Source organism: Crinia signifera, chromosome 2 (assembly GCF_055691185.1).
Source record: "Crinia signifera chromosome 2, ASM5569118v1, whole genome shotgun sequence".
NCBI classification, from domain to species: Eukaryota; Metazoa; Chordata; class Amphibia; order Anura; family Myobatrachidae; genus Crinia; species Crinia signifera.
Window position 1 is genome coordinate 173,683,921 of NC_139218.1, and position 26,285 is coordinate 173,710,205.

At 43.2% G+C, this 26,285-nt stretch overlaps 1 protein-coding gene across 2 annotated transcripts in view; it reads left to right on the forward strand.

The window, feature by feature from the left end:
• TADA2A (transcriptional adaptor 2A) overlaps positions 1-26,285 on the forward strand; it is a 271,049-nt gene that overhangs the window by 154,101 nt on the left and 90,663 nt on the right. For both annotated transcript variants that reach the window (XM_083173206.1, XM_083173205.1), the window contains exons 10-11: positions 13,879-13,989; positions 16,733-16,804. In XM_083173206.1, the coding sequence (XP_083029332.1) occupies positions 13,879-13,989; positions 16,733-16,804 (183 nt within the window). The remainder of the gene's footprint in view (positions 1-13,878; positions 13,990-16,732; positions 16,805-26,285) is intronic.

Genomic DNA, 26,285 nt, shown 5'->3' on the forward strand with positions numbered 1-26,285 from the left:
AGCTATACCCAGCGCACTATAGTCCAAAAGTCCTTTAGATAGAACAATGTCCGAAAAGTCCCACAATGTGTGCATCTCCACTCTAGGATACACCCACGAATCCTCAGTAGTATGCTTGCAAAAAAGAATGAGATGAAGCGCACCAATCAGTTATAGAATACAATTTTACTTATAATATACTGACATACATTGGGGTATAAAAAGCACAGCTTGCCATGGCAGGGAGTCGGGCAGCACTGCAGGGAAGCACCGATGGAACAGCCGTAGACGCGGTGATCAATCGCCGGCAGGACACAACCCACCAGCCGCTTACTCGGAAACTCTCCTCCAAATCAACACGGACCAAGGGGACGTCACTATGTCGGGATCATGGGAAGCCACGCCCAATGCGTTTCATCATAGGTTCGGACATTCTTTTTTGTGTATATATATATATATATATAGCCCCATCGTATGCGAACCTATTATGTATGATTTTGAAAGCAAATTTATTATGTCAGATGTTACTTTTTCACAATATATATCATTATACGTTCGATATATTGATGATTTATTTTTTATTTGGACCGGTGGTGAGGACCTGCTAGGTGAGTTTGTTGGACTGTTGAACTCCCTCCCGGGATCTATCAGGTTCACCCACACGGCTAGTTTTGAAACATTAGATTTCCTTGATGTGTCTGTTTCAATTGAGAGTGGGAAATTTGTGACTAAGCTCTTTAAGAAACCGACGGATAAAAACAGTCTACTTTTGTCCTCAAGCTTCCACCCACAACCCCTCAAGAAGGGACTACCTTTTGCCCAGCTACTGAGGGCGGTACGAATCACTTCCCGGAGGGAAGAACTTATGGGAGTTCTTGATCAGATGGGTGAATGCTTCTCTGAGAGGGGATATGGAGCTGAGGAGATAAAAGATGCGAAAACTAAATGTTTAGCTCTATCCCGGGTTGATCTTTTACAAGATAAGGCAAAAATGACCACCAAGGAGGAAAGGTTGGTCTTTTCCAACACGTTCTCTATCACCTCTGGCAAATTACGGGCCGCGATTAATACGCACTGGCACATTCTCAGCACTGATCCGGTACTGGGACAAGTGTGCAAAAGACCACCACTCTTCTGCTATAAGCGCAGCCGCAATATCAAGCAGCAAATTGTCTATTCAGACATTAGTCCAAGGGTGGAAAGAGTGGGTACCTGGCTTGATATGAAAAAGGGTGCATTCAAGTGTTCCGGATGCGTGAATTGCAAGCACATTATTACGGGCAGCAACTGACAGCACAAGACCACAGGCCGTATATATGAGCTGAAACATCGTATGGACTGTGATACCAGATTTGTTGTCTATATAGTAATTTGCCCATGCCAAAAAATATATGTTGGTAAGACGGTGAGGACTCTTAAAGAGAGGATTGCGGCACACCGCTCCTCGGTGAGGAAGGCCTTACTGAAAGTGGATAATACCACGCCCCCGGTTGCGAGGCATTTTGCAGCCAGTGGTCATCGAATGAATGATTTCAAATTCATGCCTATTGATCATATCCCACCCCTAAGAAGAGGGGGAGATAGACACTAAAGACTGCTCCAGCAAGAGAGCCAATGGATTTACAATTTGCAATCCCTTGCTCCAAATGGACTCAATGAGGAATTGAATATGTCCATTTTCATATAGATCTGTGTGGGTGAATCCTGTTGACCCATTGGGGGTCATTATATGACCCGAAATGGCCTATTTGGAGTTTAGTACAGTAACACTGTGATATTGTTCCTTTATTGTTTAGAGTTATTTCTTCGTAGGTTTCCTTTATTATTTGTTTATTTTTCTGATTCTGTATGTGATGGTCCGGTGTATGATCATCTATCTGTATGGTTATGATATGAGACGTAATGGGTTAATTATATAAGTTGCGAATACTAGTATACCTAAGTCTAGTTAAGTCCAGTAGGACACTTAAAATGTGACCATGCAGTGGATGTAATTATATTTATACACCTGTTCTGATTCTGTTATGTTATGTGTTGGTATTCAGGAATAACCGGGTAACCATGGTGATGAGGATGCGCTGTGACAACTTCCGGCGTGTGCGGCTGCCTGTCTGGTCCCCGGCGCCGTGTACCAGCGCCTACAGTTCCGGAGCTGGAGGATGTGGTGACGCACTTCAGGGTAACGGACTGAGGTGACGAACGGAGCTGAGAGGGAGACATGGCGGCTGTCCAGCCAGGTGAGCGCCGCAGGCATCCCCGCTGTGGGTGAGTGTGGTTTATTCCACCACTGATTTAAGGCTGATCTGGGCATTGTGTAGAGTGATACCCTTTGAAAAAGGCGTGCATACGCCGAAACGGCCCGTCAGGGTAGAGACATGACTCCACGGTTCTGAATGTGCTGCTTCATGATTGCTGCCCGTGGATAAGTATTGTTGCTCATGGCCTATGTGTTTCACAATAAATGTGCTTAAATTTACAAGCTGCATCATTCTGCATTGTCTTTGGTGTGCTGGTCATATCACTGGTTGAATGGCCTGTGATATAGGACTATACAAATTAAATTGACCTGGCACCCACCTATACCTGAGATTGGTGTGCGTCTCCCACAATGTGTATTGTGTATGTATATGTATGTGTATATATATATATATATATATATATATATATATATATATATATATATATATATATATATATATATATATATATATAGAAAAACAGACAGGCTGCGCTAGTCCTTAGAGATGTTTTCAAATCACAATAGTGTATATATATATATATATATATATATATATATATATATATATATATATATATATATATATATATATATATATAAACAAGTAATAGGCGTCACTCCAGGGCTTGCGTGAATAAATCAAACAACTTTACTCGTGCATATGGTCAACACCATTTTGGGCAGTTGCCCTTCGTCAGGACCAACACTTAAGGTTAAGTGTTGGTCCTGACGAAGGGCTACTGCCCAAAACGGCGTTGACCATATGCACGAGTAAAGTTGTTTGATTTATTCACGCAAGCCCTGGAGTGATGCCTATTACTTGTTTCATTGTATAGTGGTGAATACCTCAAAGGAAGGCACCCGGGCCATTGTTCTATTAAGCGGGGAGTGCCGGACATTTGGAGGATATACCGTATATACTCGAGTATAAGTCGACCCGAATATAAGCTGAGGCACCTCATTTTACAACAAAAAACTGGGAAAACGTATTGACTCAAGTGGGACCCTCCCGCGAGTATAAGCCGAGGGGGGGCTTTTTCAGCATAAAAGATGTTCTGAAAAAGTAGGCTTATACTCGAGTATATACAGTATATATATCTCTATCTATCTCAGGCTAAGAACAACATAAACAAGAGACAAACATACTTTAAAAGCACACCCGGAATGAAGCACGCCAGCAGAGATGGCGGGAGCCGTCCACCCGACGCTTAGGGCAGTATTCAATGAGAAAAGTTCTCCGTGTTTTGTGGAGAACTTGTGCTTTGTTCGCCTTGGACGGAGCATTTTGCTCTCCAAAAGCGAGCAACCCTATTCAATGTGAAATGTTCTCCGTCTTTCTAAGTGATTTTCTCCGTGTCTCTCCGTGTAGCAATTCTCCATCTTTTGATGGGGAGCTGGAATGTGAACTTTAAAACTAAAAGGTTTTTTTAAGAAATTTTGGTGTCAAATCAGTTTTTTTTTCTGTGAAGGGGCATGTTATTTTTATTCATGTGCTTATAGCACATGAATATATATTTAATTTTAAAAAAAATATTTTTTAAATTATTTTTTTTTTTTTTACACAGTGCAGCCAGCAGGGGGCCGGAGCGCTCGAGCCGCTCATTACATATTCATATATTCACTGCACCCGATCGTTAGTATGCACGAACGGGTGCAGTGAATACTGGGTCCCCCGCTGGCTATAGGGGGGGGCAGCCTGTGCTGCCTGGGTCCCGGAGAGCCCCCCTCCTCTCCACATTCCTCTGGAGCAGCCAGAGAGACTTTAATCTCTCTGGCTGCTTCCGGCTCCCTGAAAGCTCCCTGCTCCCTGCAGGGGTTAAGACTCGCCGCGAGTGGCGGCGAGTCTTAACCACATTGAATAGAGGGAGCAGGAGTGGCAGAGAGCCCTCCGGAACACGGAGAGTGCATGGAGAGCGAAATAAAACGCTCTCCATGCACGGAGAACTTTGACATTGAATACTGCCCTTAGTGATGACGTCAGCGGCACCCGTCACCTTGGCAACAAACAACATCAAGCGGACACATAAACAAATCCATAATACAACGACATGATATAAAGACAATGGGCAATATTGAATGCAACTACTATGTCAGAGTCCGATTGTACAATTGGCCCCTTGTACAATCTGACCCTGACACGGGGGTCAATACATCCAAGATCCTTATAAGTTATAAACGCTTGAGAAATTTAAGAGATATGCTTGTTATATCAGATGCTTCCCCTTCTAAAAATACCTGCAGCACACGTAAATTAAGCTGTGTTCGCTGCTCATGCGTCGCATGCCAATTTCTGATTGCGGAATCTACTTGTAATCATCCACGCACTGGCCAACCTTTACAAATCCGCTATGCGCTTAATTGTAATTCCCAATATACAGTTTACCAAATTATATATCCCTGCGGACTATCGTATATTGGGAAAACAGAACGGTCGTTTAAAGAGCGCATGGCTGCTCACCGCTCAGCGATTAAAAAGGCGCTGGTAGTGGGTACTAGTGAGCAGCCGGTGGCTCGTCATTTTGCGATGCTTAAACATAACGTCACATGCATCAAATACTGCATGATTGATCACATTCCGCTATCCATGTGGGGCGGTGATCGCAGTGCGGCACTGCTGAAATGTGAGGCGAGGTGGATAATGTCCCCTAATGGTCTCAATGAGCAATCTGGGATTTCTGCTCTATTGTAATGCCGATGTGTCTATATCCACCTTATTATGACTGTGACGGTGCATTCTGATCATGTGTATTATATAGTAGTTGCATTCAATATTGCCCATTGTCTTTGTCATGTCATTGTATTACGGATTTGTTTATGTGTCCGCTTGATGTTGTTTGTTGCCAAGGTGACGGGTGCACTAGGTACGTCACTGAGGCGGCTGACGCTGACGTCACCACTAAGCGCCGGGTGGATGGCTCCCACCCTCTCCGCCAGTGTGCTTCACTCCGGGTGTGTTTTTAAGGTATGTTTGTCTCTTGTTTATGTTGTTCTTAGCCTGATGACGATATCTTAACAGTATCGAGACGTTGCTGATGCAATAATAAAAGCTATTGAAGTGAACTTGGAGTGCTGCACTATATACCGGGATTATATCATTACTGCAAATGTGCGGGCACCCACACATGAATATATTTAGTAGGCTGTGCCGGCCTATTTTGTGTGTGTGTGTGTGTGTGTGTGTGTATGTATATATGTGTGTGTGTGTGTGTTTATTTATTTATATATATATATATATATGCCTACTTTTTCAGACCATTTTGTATGCTGAAAAAGCCCCCCCCCCCCCCCCCCTTCTCACTTCAGTCAATGAGTTTTCCCAGTTTTTTGTTGAAAAATTAGGTGCCTCGGCTTATGTTTGGGACGGCTTATACTTGAGTATATACGGTATGTATATGTATGTATGTGTGTATATGTATATATATATATACGAATCCAATCCTGCCGGCACTCTGTTAGTTAAGCAACTTGCCCCGGTGCCATAAATGAATATTCGTACACCAACTCCAAAGAAAGAAGGCACTCTGGAAACAGCAATGTAAAGAAACACACAAACGTGTATTGTTGAGCTTTCGGGGTTTGACCCCCTTCCTCAGAACACGACTACAGCAAGAAAACACAGTACAAAACTGACATAAATACCTTAGTCCAGCAGATCTCCTGCCCCCTGGCGTCCATTGACCAGGTGCACGCCGCAGAAGCCGGGACGCAGGCTGATGACGTCATGTATCCGGATCCAGGAAGCGGTGCCGTTGCATAGCAACGCCAGCCGCTTGCGTTCCACTCCAGACTCCATTACTCACAGCCTGCACTCAGGCCGCCGCTGCTGCCCTTACAACCGCCCACCTGGTAGGAGACACAGTAGACAACAAATTTCATATGGTGCATTACAATAGCAGTAGTCATATGCATATACAATACAATAACATACATTCAAAAATGGGGACAAACGAGACATACACACAAATAACACATAGCAGAGACATTAGGTAAGTGCATTCCAGCTAATCTTATCATTAAGCCCTTTAGGGGTAATCGTATTCAATCTAAAGATCCAACGAGACTCGGTGACTAACAGGCGTTTTGCCCTATCACCGCCACACATGGAATCTTTGATATGGTCAATGATAAAATACTTTAATGAAGAGAGCGGATGCCCCATAGACTTAAAATGGCGTGCCACAGGCTGATCCACCGACCTGCCAGACTGGGCAAGATCGATGGCCGACCTATGTAACGCCATTCTAGTGCGGAAAGACTGTGTGGTCTGGCCCACGTAGTATAGGCCACAAGGGTATACTAAAATGTAAACCACATATTCTGTTCTACAGGTGAGCACATGACGGATCTCAAACTGTTTGTCCATATGAGGATGCTTAAAGTTTTTACATGGCATCAAGTACTTACAGGTGGTACAATTGTAACAGCTATAACAGCCTGGTGGCTTGGTGTAGACATTAGGGGGCCTGGGTACATTCAGACCCGTAATGTCAGTACGCACCAGCCTGTCGCGTAAATTGCGACCTCTTTTGAAAGCTGCTAGCGGACGTGTAGATTTGAATACAGGTAGATCGGGATCATGTTTGACCATAGGCCAGAGGGCCTTAGATGCATATTGTAATATAGGACTTGCCACTGAATACATGCTGGTCCATGGCAGTACATTCCCAGAATCAGGTTTTCTGGTCTTCAACAGGTCAGAGCGTGGAATTGACATCACCTGCAATTTTTGCTGGCTTAGAGTAACAGGATCATAACCCCTACTAATAAATTTGTTAATGAGGTGATTTAATCTACTGGACAACAAGGATGGATCACTAATAAGCCTCGCTACCCTCATCATTTGAGAGCGGGGCAATCCCCTTTTGAGGGCAGGGGGATGATGGCTTGATGCTAACAGAAAGGTATTTCTGCCCACATCCTTGTAGTAAACATCAGTTGTAATTTTGTTGTCAATCAGAGATACTGCTACGTCTAAAAACTGAGCACAGCTGTCATTACACGAAAAAGTGAACTTAATCGCTGAATCACTAGAATTTACCTCAGCGATCAGCGACTCAAACAGCTCCTGCCCACCCGTCCATAGGACAAAAATGTCATCTATGTAACGGGTGTACAGGAGCAAATGCTTGTTCACCTCAGGTCTAAGCAAAAACATACGATCTTCTTCGCGGAACATATAAATGTTAGCATACGAGGGTGCCACCACCGATCCCATGGCACACCCTCGCAGCTGTAGGTAGTAACTACCATCAAATAAGAAGAAGTTCCTCTCAAGAGTCAATTGCAATAGCCTGAGAAACAACTGGTGGTCAAAAACTGCGGTGTCGAGCTGTTGGTTCAGAATAACTGTACCGCCTCCAAGCCCCCAGCATGGGGTATGGATGAATACAGGGAAGATACATCTAAGCAACACATCAGGGTGCCAGGTGGAACCACAGGAATGTCCAGCAACAGATTTAAAAAGCTTGTAGTGTCCTTTAAGAACGATGGTTTGGAGCACAATAGTGGTTGGAGAATATAGTCGAGCAGCTGTGATACAAACTGATAGAGGGAATTTCTAGCAGCAATAATAGGACGGCCCGGTGGATTCCTAGCGTCCTTAAGTAATTTGGGCAATGTGTATAACACAGGAACCACCGGAGCCGCCGTCAGAATCTGATCACGGACTTTAGCTGGCAATAAGCCCTTGGATACTGCAGTAGAGAGAATAGTAGAGAGTTCTTTCTGGTTTTTTTGGGTCGGATTCCCAGGGAGCTTCAGGTATACAGCAGGATCTGCTAATAGAGTGTAGATTTCCTTGCGATAATCTTCGATATTTTGTATCACAATGGCCCCGCCTTTGTCGGCGGGCCTAATAGTGATATCCTCATAGCTGCATAGCTGTTTAAGGGCCGAAGACTCATCTACAGACAGATTCTTGGTTACCTTACCCGGGGCTGCCACAAAACGATGTATGGAATCATCCAATAATCGACCAAACATTTTTATTGATGAATTGGTCGATATTGGATCAAATTTAGAACCAGAGTTACTGCAAAGAAACTCATCAAAAACACCAGTAGAAATTTGTGGAGGTTTAGACTGAAAGAACTCTTTTAAACGCAATTTCCTTATCAACTTGTGGTGATCACAGCGCCAGTCAAATTCATCCAAGAAATTAGTAGGTACAAAGGAGAGTCCCATAGAGATGACAGATGTTTCAGTAGGCGATAAGGTACGGTCAGATAGGTTAAATATCGGAGTTTCTTGTTCAACACCTGGCGAGGCGGATTTCTTCTTACCTCGCCGGTTTTGCCCGCCCCTGCGGGTGGCCTGCCTCTTGGACGCCGGCTTGAAGGTGCCCCCTGGCCTAAAGGGCCACTTTGTTGGTCAGAGGCATCATTGGATTCGGATATGGCAAATTCACTATCGCTGGCCGTGTTAGCATTGGCCTGCCGGTTCCGATATTTTTGTTGCCATGGTTTACGTCGGCGGTAGCCACCATCAGAGCGGCTTGGTTGTTGTTCACCTGTTAACCATCCGTACACTTTATTTTCATCATAATCGGCATCAACAGTATGCCGCTTGTTTCTCTTAAATTTGAGTAACTCTCTCTTGTAATTCTCACATTGCTCCTCCAATTTGGCCAAGCTCGCTGCATTATTAGGATTATTCAAGATATCATGATGACTCGTCTGGAAAGCAGCAATTTTAGACTTGGAAATCTGTAGCTCCCGGCCTGACTCCTCGATCACTAAGACCATAAGGTCCAGGGAGGCCCTATTCAGGATCCCAACCCACTTACGGACGAAATCCGGATTGTGCCTGCCAATAGTGGGGGTATTCCGAATCCGGAATCCCCTGGGGATTTTGTGTGCACGAAAATAATCCGACAGGGATGCCCCATGCAAGTGAAAGTCAATTTCCCTTCTCCGCAGTTTAAACAGATGATGCTGTAATTCATCAATGTTTTCTTCCGCTTGTATAAGAGCAGGGTCCTCTTCAAATAATATATCATTAATCTCTGCTGATGTAAAGGAGAATAGAACTCCTGGGGGGATAGACAAGTTTTGATATCCTGAGATGATAATGTCCCAGCTGTGTCCATGATGAATGAATAAAGACACCAGACCAGGGAACAAATGCAGTGATGGCTGAGGGTTTAAGAATAACAGCTTAAACGATATCCAGAGGTAGGTGCCTTGCAACACACACTGCGGCAACGTGAATCACCACAGCAGAGATACACGAATCCAATCCTGCCGGCACTCTGTTAGTTAAGCAACTTGCCCCGGTGCCATAAATGAATATTCATACACCAACTCCAAAGAAAGAAGGCACTCGGGAAACAGCAATGTAAAGAAACACACAAACGTGTATTGTTGAGCTTTCGGGGTTTGACCCCCTTCCTCAGAACACGACTACAGCAAGAAAACACAGTACAAAACTGACATAAATACCTTAGTCCAGCAGATCTCCCGCCCCGTGGGATAAGATTAGCTGGAATGCACTTGCCTAATGTCTCTGCTATGTGTTATTTGTGTGTGTGTCTCGTTTGTCCCCATTTTTGAATGTATGTTATTGTATTGTATATGCATATGACTACTGCTATTGTAATGCACCATATGAAATTTGTTGTCTACTGTGTCTCCTCCCAGGTGGGCGGTTGTAAGGGCAGCAGCGGCGGCCTGAGTGCAGGCTGAGAGTAATGGAGTCTGGAGTGGAACGCAAGCGGCTGGCGTTGCTATGCAACGGCACCGCTTCCTGGATCCGGATACATGACGTCATCAGCCTGCGTCCCGGCTTCTGCGGCGTGCACCTGGTCAATGGATGCCACGGGGCGGGAGATCTGCTGGACTAAGGTATTTATGTCAGTTTTTTACTGTGTTTTCTTGCTGTAGTCGTGTATATATATATATGCGCTAAAAATTGGGTGAACGAACCATGATTGAAGCGATGATCGAGAAAAAATGTATACATTTTTATATCAGTTCATTATGCAAAAGTATTTGATATTAATGTTAATTGTGAGAAAAGTGGATTTTTATTTGTGACAAAACATGACCACATACATAAACTAGTGACTAAAGTGCAACAAAAAAAAAACAGAGGTGAAACTATATATGAAAATTTTAAATATGGAAGGGGAATGTCTGTATAGATCATTAGTGCATAAAGTATATAAATGAATGAATATTCGTGGGTGGTTGTTAGTCCTGCCCACAATATGTGTATTGCATAGATAAATGCGTGAATAAATACATCTGAGAGAAATAGTGTGATGATATTAATATGGGATAAAGTGAATAAAAAGATGATGAATGGATATGCAAAGCTACATTGTGATAAGAAAGGAACAATATGGTGGATAGTATTGAATCCCGTTAATAGGTTGGTGATGTGAAATAATGTTGTGAATATTTATTAATGTACTTGTATAAGAGATAATTATGATGTTTATAATGTACATATAGTCATTGTTTTTATGTTCCATATTCTGCCCATATAATTGGTCTTCCTCTGACCATATTGACACTCTGGGCCAGTTATTCTAATGGTGCGTGCTTATATCATCGTTGCTAAATTATTGCTGAAACCTTAGCTATAATAAATGTCCTACATAAAATAGTTTTATTGTGCCTATCCTCTGGTACTACATGCTAAATGGAATATACATTGTAGTAAAGAATGGACAAGGAAAAGGAGACCTGTTTCTGTTACAAAAAAGCTGAATAATTGTTCTCTTCATTGAGGCCATTTGGTGTTAAGGTGTTCATGAGGAAAATGAATCTGCTCTCTTGTTTGAGCAGTTCCTTATCCAAATTTCCCCTCCTTATTCCCATCTCTACCTTCAGCATTCCAAAGGCCTGAAGTACAAATGGGTTCCCATTTATTTATTTATTTACAGTTTCTTATAAAGCGCAGCAGATTCCGTTGCGCTTTACAATAGTAGGCAGTGATAAGACAAACTGGGTAACAACAGACAGACTTGGAGATAGGAGGGCCCTGCTGCAAGCTTACAATCTATAGGGATATAGAGGGGAAACACAAGGATAGGCGATCCTTCCCATGATGTTTAAGGTGGAAGTGTTTGGCAATGGGTGTCAAGGGTTTCATGTTTTACCGATCCCTCTCTGCATTCTTAATAGTTGCGATGTGCTCCGGCATTCTTATCTTCATGGGCCTCTTTGTTTTTCCTACATACTGTAGGTTGCAAGGACACTTCAACATATATACAATGCCAGCAGTGTTACAGTTAATGTATTCATGGATTTTCCATGTCCTGTTAAATTTGTCACAGTATGAAGTGGTGGTCACCATGGTCGAACAGGCCTGACAGGTCCCTGAGTCACTGAGGTTTCGGCGATATGGTCTTCCACCCAGGTTTCTGTGAAGCATAGGATGGAGGATCTTGCGTTGGCCGACTTTGCATCTTGTATTAGCAGAGACAACTCCTCCACCTTGTTAGCAAGAGATCTGGTGTTTGATAGCAGGATTGCTGGGAGGGCAGATCTATGGCCTCTGCGTTTCCACCTGACAGCGACTCCGGCCCGGCAGCCCCTATTGCGGTTACTGCACCATTCAACCATGCCAGACTTCTCTACTGGCCGCAACTTTGCTGCATCCTTTCTGCACAGGGCAGCGTGGACTGTGAGGGCTGCCAATCTGCCCATCTCCCGCTCCATCAGGCCCATATGGGTGGTCTTCTCCAGGGGTTAGCTCCATTTCCGAAGGGCTTCTCTGCTGTGCTTCGTCACCGTCACCACACTTGGCAGGGTCACCACACTTGAAGGGGTGATGAATGAGGACAAGGACAGGGGGAGACATATAGTTTGGTTGAGCTGCACAGCTCCTGGGCAGCCTTCTATGGCGCCATATTTGTGGTATCCAGTATGATAAAAACACTTTTGCTCAAGTCTGTGAAGCTCTAGGTTATTGCTGTGTTACTATAGGTTGTATTTTGGAAAGATATTCATTAAATAAACTAGAAGTAACTTTCCTTTTCAGTTGCTGATTTAGTGATTTAGTCCCACAAGTTATTCTGGAGCAAAGCAGGCTTGTGGTGAGGTGTTACAAGACATTCCCCATATAGGTGTGAAATCCCAGTGTGAGGCTTTTGAAGTGTATATTCTTTGTAGAGATAACATGTCTCTTGGGAATAGACTGGGGCCCTGTGTCATTGTGGAATCCAGGGACTGGGGATATTGTATCTTTTTTTTTTTTAAGGGAATGATCAGAGATCTTTTCTGAACAGAGAAACATATGTAATTGGACGAAAAGCGTAGGTAACTGATGTCGAATGAATGAAATAGAAGGAACTTCACAGGTGCACTTCTTGCAAAAAAGATTATTCTTTTGAAGACGACTGAAGACTTCACAGACTTGCTGGCGATGAGTCTCCGGAGATTTGGAAAAAATTAGGCTGTCATCCAGAAAAACCACCAGACACTTGTATAACAGATCTCTAAGGATTTCGATAACAAACTCCTGGAAGACAGCGGGGGCATTGCATAAGCCAAAGGGCATTACTATATATACATAATGCCCATCCCTGGTATTAAATGTGGTCTTCCATTCGTCTCCGAGGGAGTGTTTGCCTATTTCGCACGGAATGCTCCTTTTGTGTGGACCACACACAATTCCCTTTTGTTTGTCTATATTTTTCTGTATCACACTGTATATCATGTGTATATCCTTTTATTCCTCAACAAATGTGGTGCTACCCTTCTCTAAGTATATATACATGTATGGCGAAAGAAGAAAAAATTAGAGATGTTCTGGGTGCACACTGGGAATTGTTGTGCGATCCATTCAACTAATTCGAGAAAGAAAGAGTAATTTTATTAAATTTTTACCTTTTTATTAGTACTTTCATAAAAAAGAGGGGAGATATGTATCGGCTCTCCTCTCCACAAAAAAGATGAAGTGCATTAAAGATGGGAAATAGTGATTTTAAAAAACGTGATAGTGATGCTCTGATTTATTTGTGCTGTTATTCGTATTCTTATGTTAACGTATTGTGTACACCTTGTGTTTTTTCTTAATGAGGATATAATTTATTATTTTAATTTTAATTCCTCTTGAGTAAGTTGCTTTCCCTTTTTTTAATTATCTCAGGGGAAATAGGCTGGGTTCTCTAACATGTGTCACATGTAACAATTGTTTAAATTTTGTATCACCCTCAGTTCTATTCATGTATTATTGATCCTTTTGATCTTTCTTCCTGGGCTTACTGCCAGTTTTCAGTTGTAACTGTTTTGTGATACTTTGGGGGTTATTCTAGTTTACTCTTTCTGACCAAATCCTTCTTGGATGGACAAAACCATGTGCACTGCAGGTGGGGCAGATGTAACATGTGCAGAGAGAATTAGATTTGGGTGGGGTTTTACTTCAAAATGAGATCCATATTGCAGTGTAAAAATAAAGCAGACAGTATTTACCCTGCACAGAAACAAAATAACTCACCCAAATCTAATTCTCTCTGCAAATTTTACATCTGCCCCCCTGCAGTGCACATGGTTTTGTCCCTCTAAGAAGGATTTTGTCAGAGTGAACTAGAATAAACCTCTAAAGTATCACAAAACAGTTACTGGGGGGTGGTGGGGGGGGGGGGGTTAAATCCCTTTCTCTGATTCCATTCATTCATACTTATGTAAATAATCCTTTCTGATGTTATTTAGTTTTGGAAAGAAGGTATTCCAAAGACGTTCAACAGCTGTACGAAACAATGAGGCGATTTGGCAGAATTTTAGGAGCAATGAAACACGATCGGTTTATCGAAAGTCATGCATGTAAGTAACATTTTTTAAGATATTGTAATGTGAAAACCTTTTGTAAAGGTGCATATACAAGGGTATACAAGGTCAAATTTTGTCCTCTGATTTTGACTATATAGTCCTTCAACGTATTTGGCCATAGGCCAAATCCCACATATTACAGTCACAAGTGCATATAGTACAAAATTGGCTCCATGCAGTTCAAAATATCTCACTGTGTGTATTTCCCTTTACAGAAAATTGTAATACATTAGTTCAGCAAAAAAAAATTAATCGCATCGCATTTGGATCGGGATCGAATGCAGTTCGCATGCAGATCACACAGGTTTTTATCCTTGTGATCCTGATGCACGCTCCCGGGACAGCACAAATCGAAACCCAGATAGACAGGGCAGCAGTGACTATATAGTGGAATCTAATGCAGATGGCATGAATTGTATGTAAATAGCACATGAGTTAGCAAAGATTGCATAGCAAGTCGACCCAAAAAAATGTACTGTTACAGCAGCCAAGGCATTACTGGCTGTATACAAAAAAAGAACAATACCAATAATAAATACACAAGTCTTAATCGTGTGTACACACTGAGATTCCTTTACTATTCGACTTGCTATGCAATCTTTGCTAACTCATGTGCTATTTACATACAATTCATGCCATCTGCATTAGATTCCACTATATAGTCACTGCTGCCCTGTCTATGGGTCTGGGACGGATATTAGACAGACCTTACATCGACAGCCATTACATCGACACCATTAGTTCGACAGCTCAATAGGTCGACATGGTTTTAGGTCGACATACCATTAGGTCGACATGTCATTAGGTCGACAGGTCGTTAGGTCGACCGCTCATTATGTCGACAGCTCCTTAGGTCGACATGTTTTTAGGTCGACACTGCCATTAGGTCGACAGTGTCTATGTCGACAGTCAAAAGGTCGACATGGGTTTTTTCACTGTTTTTTGGCCGAAATGTCGACACAGTCGACATGGACACAGTTTGAAGTGTACCGCAGCCCCTCGCATCGCTCGCAATGCTTCGGGCACGGTGCCTCGCTGCGCTCGGCACACTATTTTATTCTCCCACCACGCCCCAGTGGATAGTAGGGCATGAAATACCGCCTGTCGGCACATGTCGGCTCAAAAAACAGTGAAAAAACCCATGTCGACCTTTTGACTGTCGACATAGACACTGTCGACATAATGGCAGTGTCTACCTAAAAACATGTCGACCTAATGAGCTGTCGACATAATGAGCTGTCGACCTAACGACCTGTCGACCTAATGACATGTCGACCTAATGGTATGTCGACCTAAAACCATGTCGACCTATTGAGCTGTCGAACTAATGGTGTCGATGTAATGGCTGTCGATGTAAGGTCTGTCTAACAATAGTCCGGATACCATTTTTTTTCAGTTTCTGTAGATCATCTGTCCAATGTCACCAATTTGTTTAGCATAGCCTGCTGTATAGCCTCCATCAGTGTGCGACCACTTTGTAATCAATATAGCCAGCTAAAAGTGAAACATTTTACATGCATACTTTCTTATGAGCATGTATTCTTCTGAAAACTAAGGGCGAGATGTTCTAAGCTTGTAAAATGGAGAGAGCTAAACGACTAGTCAATCAGCTCCTATCTACCATGTTACATGCTGTGTTTGAAAAATGACAGGTAGGAGCAGATTGGTTGCTGGTTTCTCACTCTCCATTTTATCACTTTTCAAAGCTTAGTACATCACACTCTAAAAGTTGCACCATTTTGGCTCGTATTAATTTCCTTGCTATTAATTGTTTAGTGCAGGGGTTCCCAAACTTTTTTGAATCGCGGCACCCTAGAGCATCAAAATGTTTTCAAGGCACCCCTAGGCCAAATGTTTCTTATTGAGAAATTAAGGAAAATATATAAAAGTAAGTACATTGTGTTTATATGTCACAGTTATGTGGTGAAGGGCAGGATTTGCTCCTGTTTGTCCACATATGTTATGATTGGCGGCCACTAGCCCTGCTTTTGCCTGTTACATTGCACATAACTAATATGAATTGATCCTGGTCCACCAACCCAAGGCACCCCTGTAAGTGTCCTGAGGCACCCCAGGGAGCCTAGGCACACAGTTTGGGAACCACTGGTTTAGTGTGTAAAGGATACGGTCATTAGGTCGACAGGGCTTAGGACGACAGCTAGTATAGTTAGACAGGGACGGATGGTCGACATAAGCACTATGTTGACAATGGGAAGGTCGACATGAGTTTTGGGGGTTTTTTTAGCAGACATGTGCCGACAGATGGTATTTCATGCTCTACAATCCACTATGGCATGGTGGGAAAATTAAATAGTGTGCCTATCACAGGGAGAACCATTCTGAAAGCAGGAAGAGCAGACGTTGGACACTATGTTGACTGTGCCGACATTCGGAACAAAAAACATGAAAAACTCTTATCGACCCTTTGGCTTTTGATTTTCCCATTGTCGCCCCTAATGCTTGTGTCGACATTCTGACCCTGTTGACCTTAGACATAAAGCCTGTTGACCTTCATTGGTCAACCAAATGCATGTCGACCTAAATTACATCGACCCAATGACCCATACTCGTGTGTAAAGAGGTCTTTAGTTCTCATTGGTATTTCAGTAACTTATTTTGGACTAATTTAATGTAATTAAAATTAAGCTTTATAAAGAAATAAACAATGCGTTTTTGTATTGTTTTTTTTTTGTTTTACAGTACATAATTTTTTGTTTGTACACCTATTTTTTGGCAGTGGAATTTGAATTGCGCAGGGAAATCAAACGGTTACAAGACTACAGAAATGCAGGAATCAAAACATTTTACAGTAAGAGTCATCTTTTTTTTTTTGTGAAACATTTGTTACCCCCACACCCTCAAATATGTTTGATATAAAGTGTCGTTTCTTAGACATAAGACCACAAAAAGAACATGCTTTGTTTCCTGTTTTTAGGTCTTAAATGAGGTAGTTTTAAATATTTTATTAGAGAGAAAAGAAAAACATTTTTGTACCTTTCCTTTAATTTAATTCTCCAATGTCATCTGGAACACTAAGGAATATATGGCAGGTAGTGGTTATTAAATAGACTCTATGGTTTACTTATATGAAGAACATTTTAACTCTGTTCCTCTTATATGTACACCTGCACTGCATCTAAACACAGCTGCATTATTTATTTAGTTTGGTTTTAGCCATGCTTTAGCTCATTATCTGTCAGCTGTCTCCGCAGCGCTGTGAGTTTCTTTACTCAGTACCTGATGCAGAACTGATTCACTTTAGTACAGATTTGACTTGAAGAAAAAGCGTATCTGGTCGATAGGTCAACAGTGAATACGTCAAACACAATTGGTCAAGAGGCAATGGGTCAACACATGAAATAGGGTAACAAACGTTTGTCAACCTTATCCTTTGTGGACCATGTCAACATTTTCCGACCTGTTGACTTAAACATTGTCGACCTATTAATCGACACAGACACATAACAGAAAGTCATATGATGATAAATCTGTCAGGTATAAAGAGTGTTCTAGCATTGCAATCTGTTTCCCAGCCAAAAACTGCTATACAGAGAGCGCTGTGTGGGCTTGTGGGTTCTCCGGACGGAGGTTGAAACCTTCTTTCCACATCTCGGGCCTCTCTATTCTGATTCTTGACCAGAAAGTCGCAAACATTTTTGTAGTAATGTTGACTCCTGCGCGCATCACCTGGCGGTGTTTCTGAAAGTCATATGGGACAAAAAGTTAATCTGTCTTATGGGAATCCTTAGTCCATAGGGCCCTCCCGACATCTAAAAATGCATCTGGTGAAGAGTTTGGTACTCTGAAAGAAGGATGCACAATCTTAGGGAGATAGCCCAGCCTGGTTAGAGTGACTGCAGACCTTCCACATTAGCAAACATATGTTTCATGGTATCCAAGGGCTTAAATGAAGCTTATTTAAGAGCCTAAGATCCAAAGATATGTTTTATGGAGGTTCCTGATGTACAAACTAAGGTTGCATGTGGAGAATGCCATCCAGGAAAGTGTGACCATCGGGCAGCAGCATAATGTGTCACTGAAAGAACAGAAAGGGCTAAATCATGTACCTTTAACGGAGAAAGCCGGTAGCCCAAATCCAGACCTGCTTGCAAAAGGACAGGACTAGCGAGAGCCGTAATGAACTTGGGTTGAAGCCTCTAGCTCAGTGTTTTTCAACCACTGTGCCGTGGCACACTAGTGTGCCTTGAGCTGTTCTCAAATGTGCCCCCAGATCTAGAGATGCCCAAACCAGTTTACAGCCACCACCAGTTTACTGGTCTCTTCTTTTCATGTAAAGGGCCAATGTATTTTATTTTTACATGTGGGGACCAGTGTGATTGTTTTTAATGTGGGGGACAATAGGTTTGTTTTTTTCCTGTGGGGGCCAATGTGTTTTGCCCTGCGGTGATCTCATGGTGTGCCTTGGGAATTTTTAAATATTATTTAGTGTGCCGCAAGGTAAAAAGATTGAAAATCACTGCTCTAGCTGAACACCATTCCCAATATAGCCTCCAAACCCGGTTAGAAATCCTGGCAAAAGAAGACGTGTGCATTAAGCATTGCATGAATGGCTTGAACTGCTAGGGCATCCACCAGAAACTCTGCCAGATCTCTGGTGGACTTTTGTTGGTAATGAGCAGGACCTAGTCCTGGTTCCCAAAGGGACAGCTCTAGTTCTGGTGGCACCACAAGAGGGAGTGACTGACCTCACAGTGTAGCTGTATCTAAATACAAAATGCTAAGTTAGTGTTTTCCTGGAAGACTCTGTAATGTTCAATTTCTTATGCAGATACAGCAGCGATCGAACACTAAATATAGACATTCTGCATATTATTTGAATCAGCAGAAATTACTCTTTCATCCATTTTGCAAATGAGATGCTACAGATGAGTGTGTCTCGTTCTTGCAGGTCCTGGATTTTATTGCCAGGACCCGCCATCAGCCGCCCACCCCCGTCAGATTGAGTGCCTCTTGCCAGCGCAGAGAATCTGGGGAGAACTGGCGCTGAATGAGAGGCACTCCATCTGTATTTAACAGAAGGAGTTGCAAAAAAGACCGCTACAGAGTTATATGGAGCTCACACATTGTGTAACGCAATTTGCATCACATGGAGGATAGATGTATGTGGACACATCTGTAACCTGGGCAATGCATGTAAATAGACTAGCACGAGAAGCTAGCCTGGAAGTTGCAAATTGGTCGACGAACTGCAACATACCTGAGACAGAATGGAACCCATATTCGTACCTGACAGGAAGCTGTTGGTGAAGGAACCTTCTGCTGTGCAGCTGTGAAATAGTGGACAACCAGGCTATTGTTTGGGGGGGTGACGGGTGGCACAAAGTACTCATAGTATCCTTCTCCACGCGAGCTTCAGTCCACCCTGGCAGCAGCGCACGGCTGATATGTGAAACAGCCTGCAGTCTCTCACCTCTGTGGCTGTGTCACAACAGGGGAAAAAACATAACCCTCCGCCCCAGATACAATTAATACAGCATGCAAACTGATCCGGACAGAGCGTGTTCCAGAGGACGCAGTCCCTAGTGTTCAAAAGCAGGTGACATACTCGCTATAGCGAATATTTGCAAACCCTGCCATTGAATGGTTGTAAAACATGGGAGAAACCACTGCCAGTTTGGTAAAGCCTTCCATTTTTACCATTAACATCCAGTGCCTCTCTTAAGGACGTAACTTATAGATGTCTAGAACAGAGTCTAAACTCAATTTTTAGTCTCATGGCATAGTTAACAGGCCCACCATTGCTGCCTCCTGGGCAGCAAGGGCAATTGAGGCCTGGGTTAAGGTTATTGGGAATTAATTACCTCAGGAGGCTTCGGAGAACTGCAGAAATTGTGTTCATAACATCAACCAAGCTTTGGCCTGTATAGGTGAAGCTGTCGTGGATGCAGGTCTCTTTGCAGCTAAAGCTTCAGCAACCTCAGTCCTACCCCAATGCATGCTTTGGCTAAGATCCTGGAAAGTAGATATGGAATCCAAACATGCTTTAGTTCTAGTACCACCACAGCAAAAGGAACAGGGTTATTATTCAACCCTCTTCTTGGTACCCAAACCGAATTGAATATACAGACCCATCCTAAACCTCAAGTCACTCAACAAATTTGTGAAGGTACCCACATTTGCATGGACACCTTGCGAACCATTGTGTTAACAATGGAGCCGGGGGATTACATGGACATTCAAGATGCTTATCTGCATGTTCCCATTGTGGCAGCACATCAGCGGTTTCTCTGCTTTGCGATTATGGGACGCCACTATCAATTCCGTTCGGGTTAGCCACGGCTCCCAGAATCTTCACAAAGATAATGGCATTTATGATGGCGTCATTACGTCAGGGCATAAGAGTGATACCCTACTTAGGCTACCTCTTGTTACTAGCCAGTTCCAAAGAAGTCCTTCTCAGACTTCAAATCTCTATGATTTTTCTTTGGAGACATGGGTGGCTAAACAATCTGAAGGAATCCCTCTCGTTCCATCTAGACAGATGATACACCTGGGGGCTCTCCTAGACTCAGAGGCCCAACATCTTTTTCCTACCTCAGGAAAAAAGTCGCATTTTGCAGGAAAATATTTGGCAGTTTCTTACACCGCACAGGGTCACTATTCATCATGCCATGCAGATTCTAGGCCTCATGGTGTCGACATGATCGAGTGGGCTCAATTCCACTATTGCCCTCTGCAAAAATGAATCTTACAGAGATGGGATGGTCATCCTCAACATCTCCAGAAAGCCATGTAGCAGCTATCTAGGCAATATTTCTCCTGGGAGTATTAAATTGGGAGGACCCTGATTTTTGTAACTGAGGGGTCACAGGGACCCACTATTTTGGGGAGTTTTTGTGATCGCTGGTATAGGCCTGTTAGTGAACAAATTGTCTCCCAGTTCCATATAATTCCCAATCCTGTATTTAAACATACTAATCATATCACCAGAAATGGGACAAACCAGATGTAGACCTCATGGCATCCCACCACAACCACAAATTACCGTTGTTCAGGGCCAGTTCCCAGGACTCTCAAGCAGCATTCAGATGCTCTATCCATACCGTGGAACATCTATCTTCCTTAGTACGGTGGCACTCCTTCATCGGGTTCTCAGAAAACTAAGCAGGGAGGAGGAAACCTCCTAATTGCCCCAGGAAACATTGGTTTGTAGATCTTCTACGACTGTCGGTGGAGCCTCAGTTTCTTTTGCCACTACATCAGGATTTACTCAGCCATGGCCCTTGTCTGCATCCAGATCTGAGTCTGCTGTCTTTGACGGCGTAGTTCTTGAGTCAAGCATCCTGAGAGATAGTTTTTTGGCAAAGGTGGCCAAAACCATGATCCAGGCTCCATAACCAGCCTCAGATCGGGTTTACTATACAGTTTGGTAGACTTCTTTTTTATGGTGTAACTCTAGAGGTTACATCACCAAAGTCTTGCGTACAGCTAGGCTTTTGGCTCTCCTACAACATGGTCTGGATCTGGGATTGCGTTTGGCATCCCTGAGAGTTCAGTTCTCTGCTTTATCAATATGGTTTTGGAGGCAAGTCGCATCTTTGCCAGATGTGTGTACCTTCTTTCAAGGGGTACTTAGAATTCATCCACCATATACTCCAGTTGCTTCTTGGGATCTTTTGGTGGTACTTACCTAGTAACATAGCAATGAAGGCTGAAAAATTATTTCAGTCCATCGAGTTCAACCTACAGATGGAGCCCTCCTCATTTAGCCTGTTAATTGGATTAAGTGAGTAATAGGATTACTATGCTAATCCCCTACTGTATTGTTATATGTATTTTATTGCTGCTGAGAACAATAGGATAGCCATGGCTAGCCATGGTGAGCCACGACCTAAGGAAGAAAGCTGACAGGGGCTCCAACTGTTTCTAACTTGTAACTACTGACTTGAGTAAGTCATATCTATAGAATTGCCTTAGTGGCCAAAAATGTATCCAGTTTTGATTAAATTCGTTAACAATAGTTGCTGTAACCACCCCCACCAGCAATGAGTTCCAGAATTGTACTGCTCTAATGGTGAAGAATCCTCTTTTTAATTCATTACGAAATGTATTTTCCTTACGCCTCAGTATATGCCTGGTATTAGTGACCAAATCATCTCCAAGTTCCATATGATTCCCAATCCTGTATTTGAACATATTAATCATATCACCCCTCAACCTCCATTTCTCCAGTGAAAACATATTCAGCCTGGTTAACCTACAGTATATTTGTATTCTAGTGATTTGAGACCTTTTACTAGCTCCTGTTCCAATTCATTTATGTACTTTTTAAGGTGTGGTGCCCAGAACTGAACACAGTATTCCAAGTGTGGTCTCACCAATGCCTTGTAAAGAGGCACTATCACATTGGCATCCCTTGAATCCATTCCCCTTCTAATGCATGCCAGTGTCTGGTTTGCTTTTAAACTGCATTTTCTATCTTTCCTCCCACCTTTCCAGTTTAATTAAGTCAATTTGTAGTGTATCCACATCCTCTCCTGAGTTAATTTCCATACTCTCTTTCGTGTCGTCCGCAAAATATTGCAATTTTACTCCCTATGTCACTTCCTATATCATTAATGAATATATTAAACAAGGTGGTTCTCAATATTGAACCTTGCGGGACTCCACTTTAGACCTTACACCAGCTGAAATGTATGCTATTTAACACCACTCTCTGTCCCCGATTGTGCAACCAGTTCTTAAACCAATTACAAATTTTATCTCCTAGCCCTAAATTACCTAGTGTCATTAATAACCTTTTATGAGGCACCGTGTTAAAAGCTTTAGTAAAATCAAGCAGTATTAAATCAACAGCTTTCCCTAATTCCGGCCCCCTACTGACTTCCTCATAGAAGCTAATTCAATTAGTATATGATCTATTTTTGATGAACCCATGCTGAGCCTTACTTATCTCTTTCTCCTGTTCTAAGACATTTTGGATACCATCTCGGTACTCTTTACCTAGAACGGCGCCCATCGCGGTGATCGCGACATCGCGGGCAGCACATAAACGGCCGCGACGCGATGCCCGCGATCACCGCGATTTTCCCATAGGGAACAATGTTAAAAAGTCAGATTGATCGCGATTTTGCATTCAATGCCTCAATGCCCGCGATTTTACCATAGGAATCAATGTTAAATGGGCTACAGAGCCCAAATAGGCTCAATTAACCCTTAAATGTCACCCCAATTTTTTTACGCCACCCCACGATCCACGCCAACCCGAAGCGTGGCGAGCGCAGCGAGCCCGCGAGGGGCGGCGGTACGCGTCCTCCGACCTTTTCATGCCCTACTATCCACGTCGGCGTGGAGTTGAGAATAGAATAGTGTGGCGAGCGCAGCGAGCCACCGAGCCCGAAGCGTGGCGAGCGGACGCGGATACCTTCACAGTTATACGCGTCCCCTCGCGGACTTCACAGGTGTCCGTGGCGACGCGGACACCTGTGAAGCCCGCGAAGGGACGCGTTTACCTGTGAAGGTATCCGCGTCCCCTCGCGGGGCTCGCTGCGCTCGCCACGCTTCGGGCTCGGTGGCTCGCTGCGCTCGCCACACTATTCTATTCTCAACTCCACGCCGACGTGGATAGTAGGGCATGAAAAGGTCGGAGGACGCGTACCGCCGCCCCTCGCGGGCTCGCTGCGCTCGCCACGCTTCGGGTTGGCGTGGATCGTGGGGTGGCGTACAAAAATTGGGGGGACATTTAAGGGTTAATTGGGGCTATTTGGGCTCTGTAGCCCATTTAACATTGATTCCTATGGGAAAATCGCGGGCATTGAGGCATTTTACAGTAAAATCGTGGTCAATCAGGCTTTTTAACATTGTTCCCTATGGGAAAATCGCGGTAATCGCGGGTACCCGATTTTGATGTACCCGCGATTCCCGCGATTACCGCGATTTTTTACCCCCGACGCCCGCGATTCTGATCGCGGGCGCCGTTCTAGGTAAAGAGTACCACCATCTCTTATTATTCCTACTAATATTTTCCCCACAATGGGTGTAAGGCTGACCGGTCTATAATTTTCAGGGTTAGTTTTGCTACCTTTCTTCCATATTGGTACTATGTTAGCTATGTGCCAGTCCCTTGGTACCGTCCCTTAGTTTGATTCCTCAAATATCAGATATATTGGTAGTGCTATTACAGAACTCAATTCTTTAGTATCCTAGGGTGTATTTCATCCTGGCCAGGATATTTATTTCTGAGCCTCCCTCTGAGCCTCCCTTTGAGCCTTAAGCCTCAGTGGACTTGAAATGGCTCACTCGTAAGGTTGTCTTTCTCCTGGCAATTGCCTCTGCCAGGAGATTTTCGGATTTGCAAGCATTATCCTGTCGCTCTCCAATCTTTGTGTTCCACCATGATAGAGCAGTTCTGCGTACAAGACCCTCCCATCTACCGAAGGTAGTCTCCAAATTCCACATTAATTAGGAAATTGTGGTTCCGGCTTTCAATGCCTCATCTTTGTTTTCTAAAGAAAAGTCTCTTGATGTAGTGCGAGCTCTTTAAATCTATATTGCCTGCACCGAATCTATTAGATGCTCAGATTCTCTGTTCGTCTTCTATGGTTTTCATAAAAGAGGATGGCCAGCGCACAGATGTTAGTTTGCTAGATCAAACTGGTTATTGCCCATGCTTATGAAAAAGCGGGTCAACCAGTTCCTAATTTTCTTTCAGCACATTCCACTAGCTCAGTGGGTCCCTCTTGGGCTGCACTTTGTGGTGTTTCTGCTGAACAGTTGTGCAAGGCGGCAACCTGGTCTTAGGTCCACGCGTTTCTGAAGTTCTATGCCTTTGACACATACAGTATGCTTCCCGAGATACTGCTTTTTGTCTCCAGATCCTTCTGGTCCCACAGGCGTCATCCCACCCTAAATAAACAAGAAAAAAATATATTGTCCGGCGCTATCTATTCGACAAAAGATTACCAATTAAACATTGATTCTACTCAACCAGAGATTAATTTAAGGGATGTAACTTTAACCAACTGCTGCTGTTATGTGAGGGGTTGCTCAGACTCCCCAAAGACAAGAATTAAATACAGAACAAAACCAAAACTTTACATAGGTTAAGGTAACTGATCAATAAAACATTTAGTAATCAGATAAAAAAAAGAAAAATAAATAAGTATACAATCACACTGTCAAAGATGGCCTTATTGGACAGCTATATGGTATACTGGGAAGCTAAACATAAATACAATTTGTAAAAGACAATATTAATAAGACCAAATGGCTCCAGGTGATGTTTTAGTAGTTATTAGTAGTGTGAGCAATCATTAGCTTGATTTTAGCAAGTCCAGGTTAGTAGGTCAGATACAGTCCCACGTCCTCATGCATTAGACTGTTATGTGTTGGTAATTAATGACCACTTTTGAAACCATATAGAAGCAAGATTAGTATATATAGTCTTTCTATATATAGGGGCTTGTGGTGATTTCTAGTCAATCTGTATCTCCAAATAGGAAAATTATATATGATATATATCCTAAGATACCAACTCCTGGGAGAATATAAAGCTGTCTTATACAAATAGATAGATTAAAAATATTGGAAACATAAAAATTGATACAGAAGTGTTGGTGTAGCAAATAAACAAAAGATAAGTGTGATCATTTAAAGATAAGGATAAAAACAAATGAATAGGGGAAATTCCCTCAAACAAAAAGGCCGCTGCAGCCTCAGTTACTTTGTATATCAGGGGTGGGGAACCTTTTTTGTGCCAAGGGCCGTTTGTATGAGAAAAAAAATCCTTCGGCAGCCATATGTAAAAATTTCTCTTACAAGTTGTCCTGCTGCAGCCGCCCCACGCCCCGGGGCTGCCGCTGAATAGGACTGACAGTCTCCAGCTGCTATTGACTAGGAGGAATTCCCGCGAGAACTCCCCTGTACTTGACTACTGGCAAAGCCGTTGGGCGGGCCACTCAGACAGGCTAAGATGGCCGCATACGGTCCCCGGGCCTGAGGTTCCCCACCCCTGTTGTATATAATATATTGAGATGTAACTCTGCCGTACAACTTCCTAACAGGGGGGTGCTGATGTCCGAATACTTATAAGACAGATATGAGGAGGAATAAATATGCCTGGAATGCACAGAGACCATGACACGCAGGCCAGAAAAACGCTGAACACATTACCAGCATTTAAACAGTATAAATATTGAATCTGGGACAGCTTGCTCTTCTTGTTCCATCTCTCTGAGGAAGCCGCTGACGGCATAAAGCTGGCGAGGAAACGCGTAAGAGACCCAAATACCTTTCAGCTCTGCACTGAAAAAACCATCACAGCTGGGAGA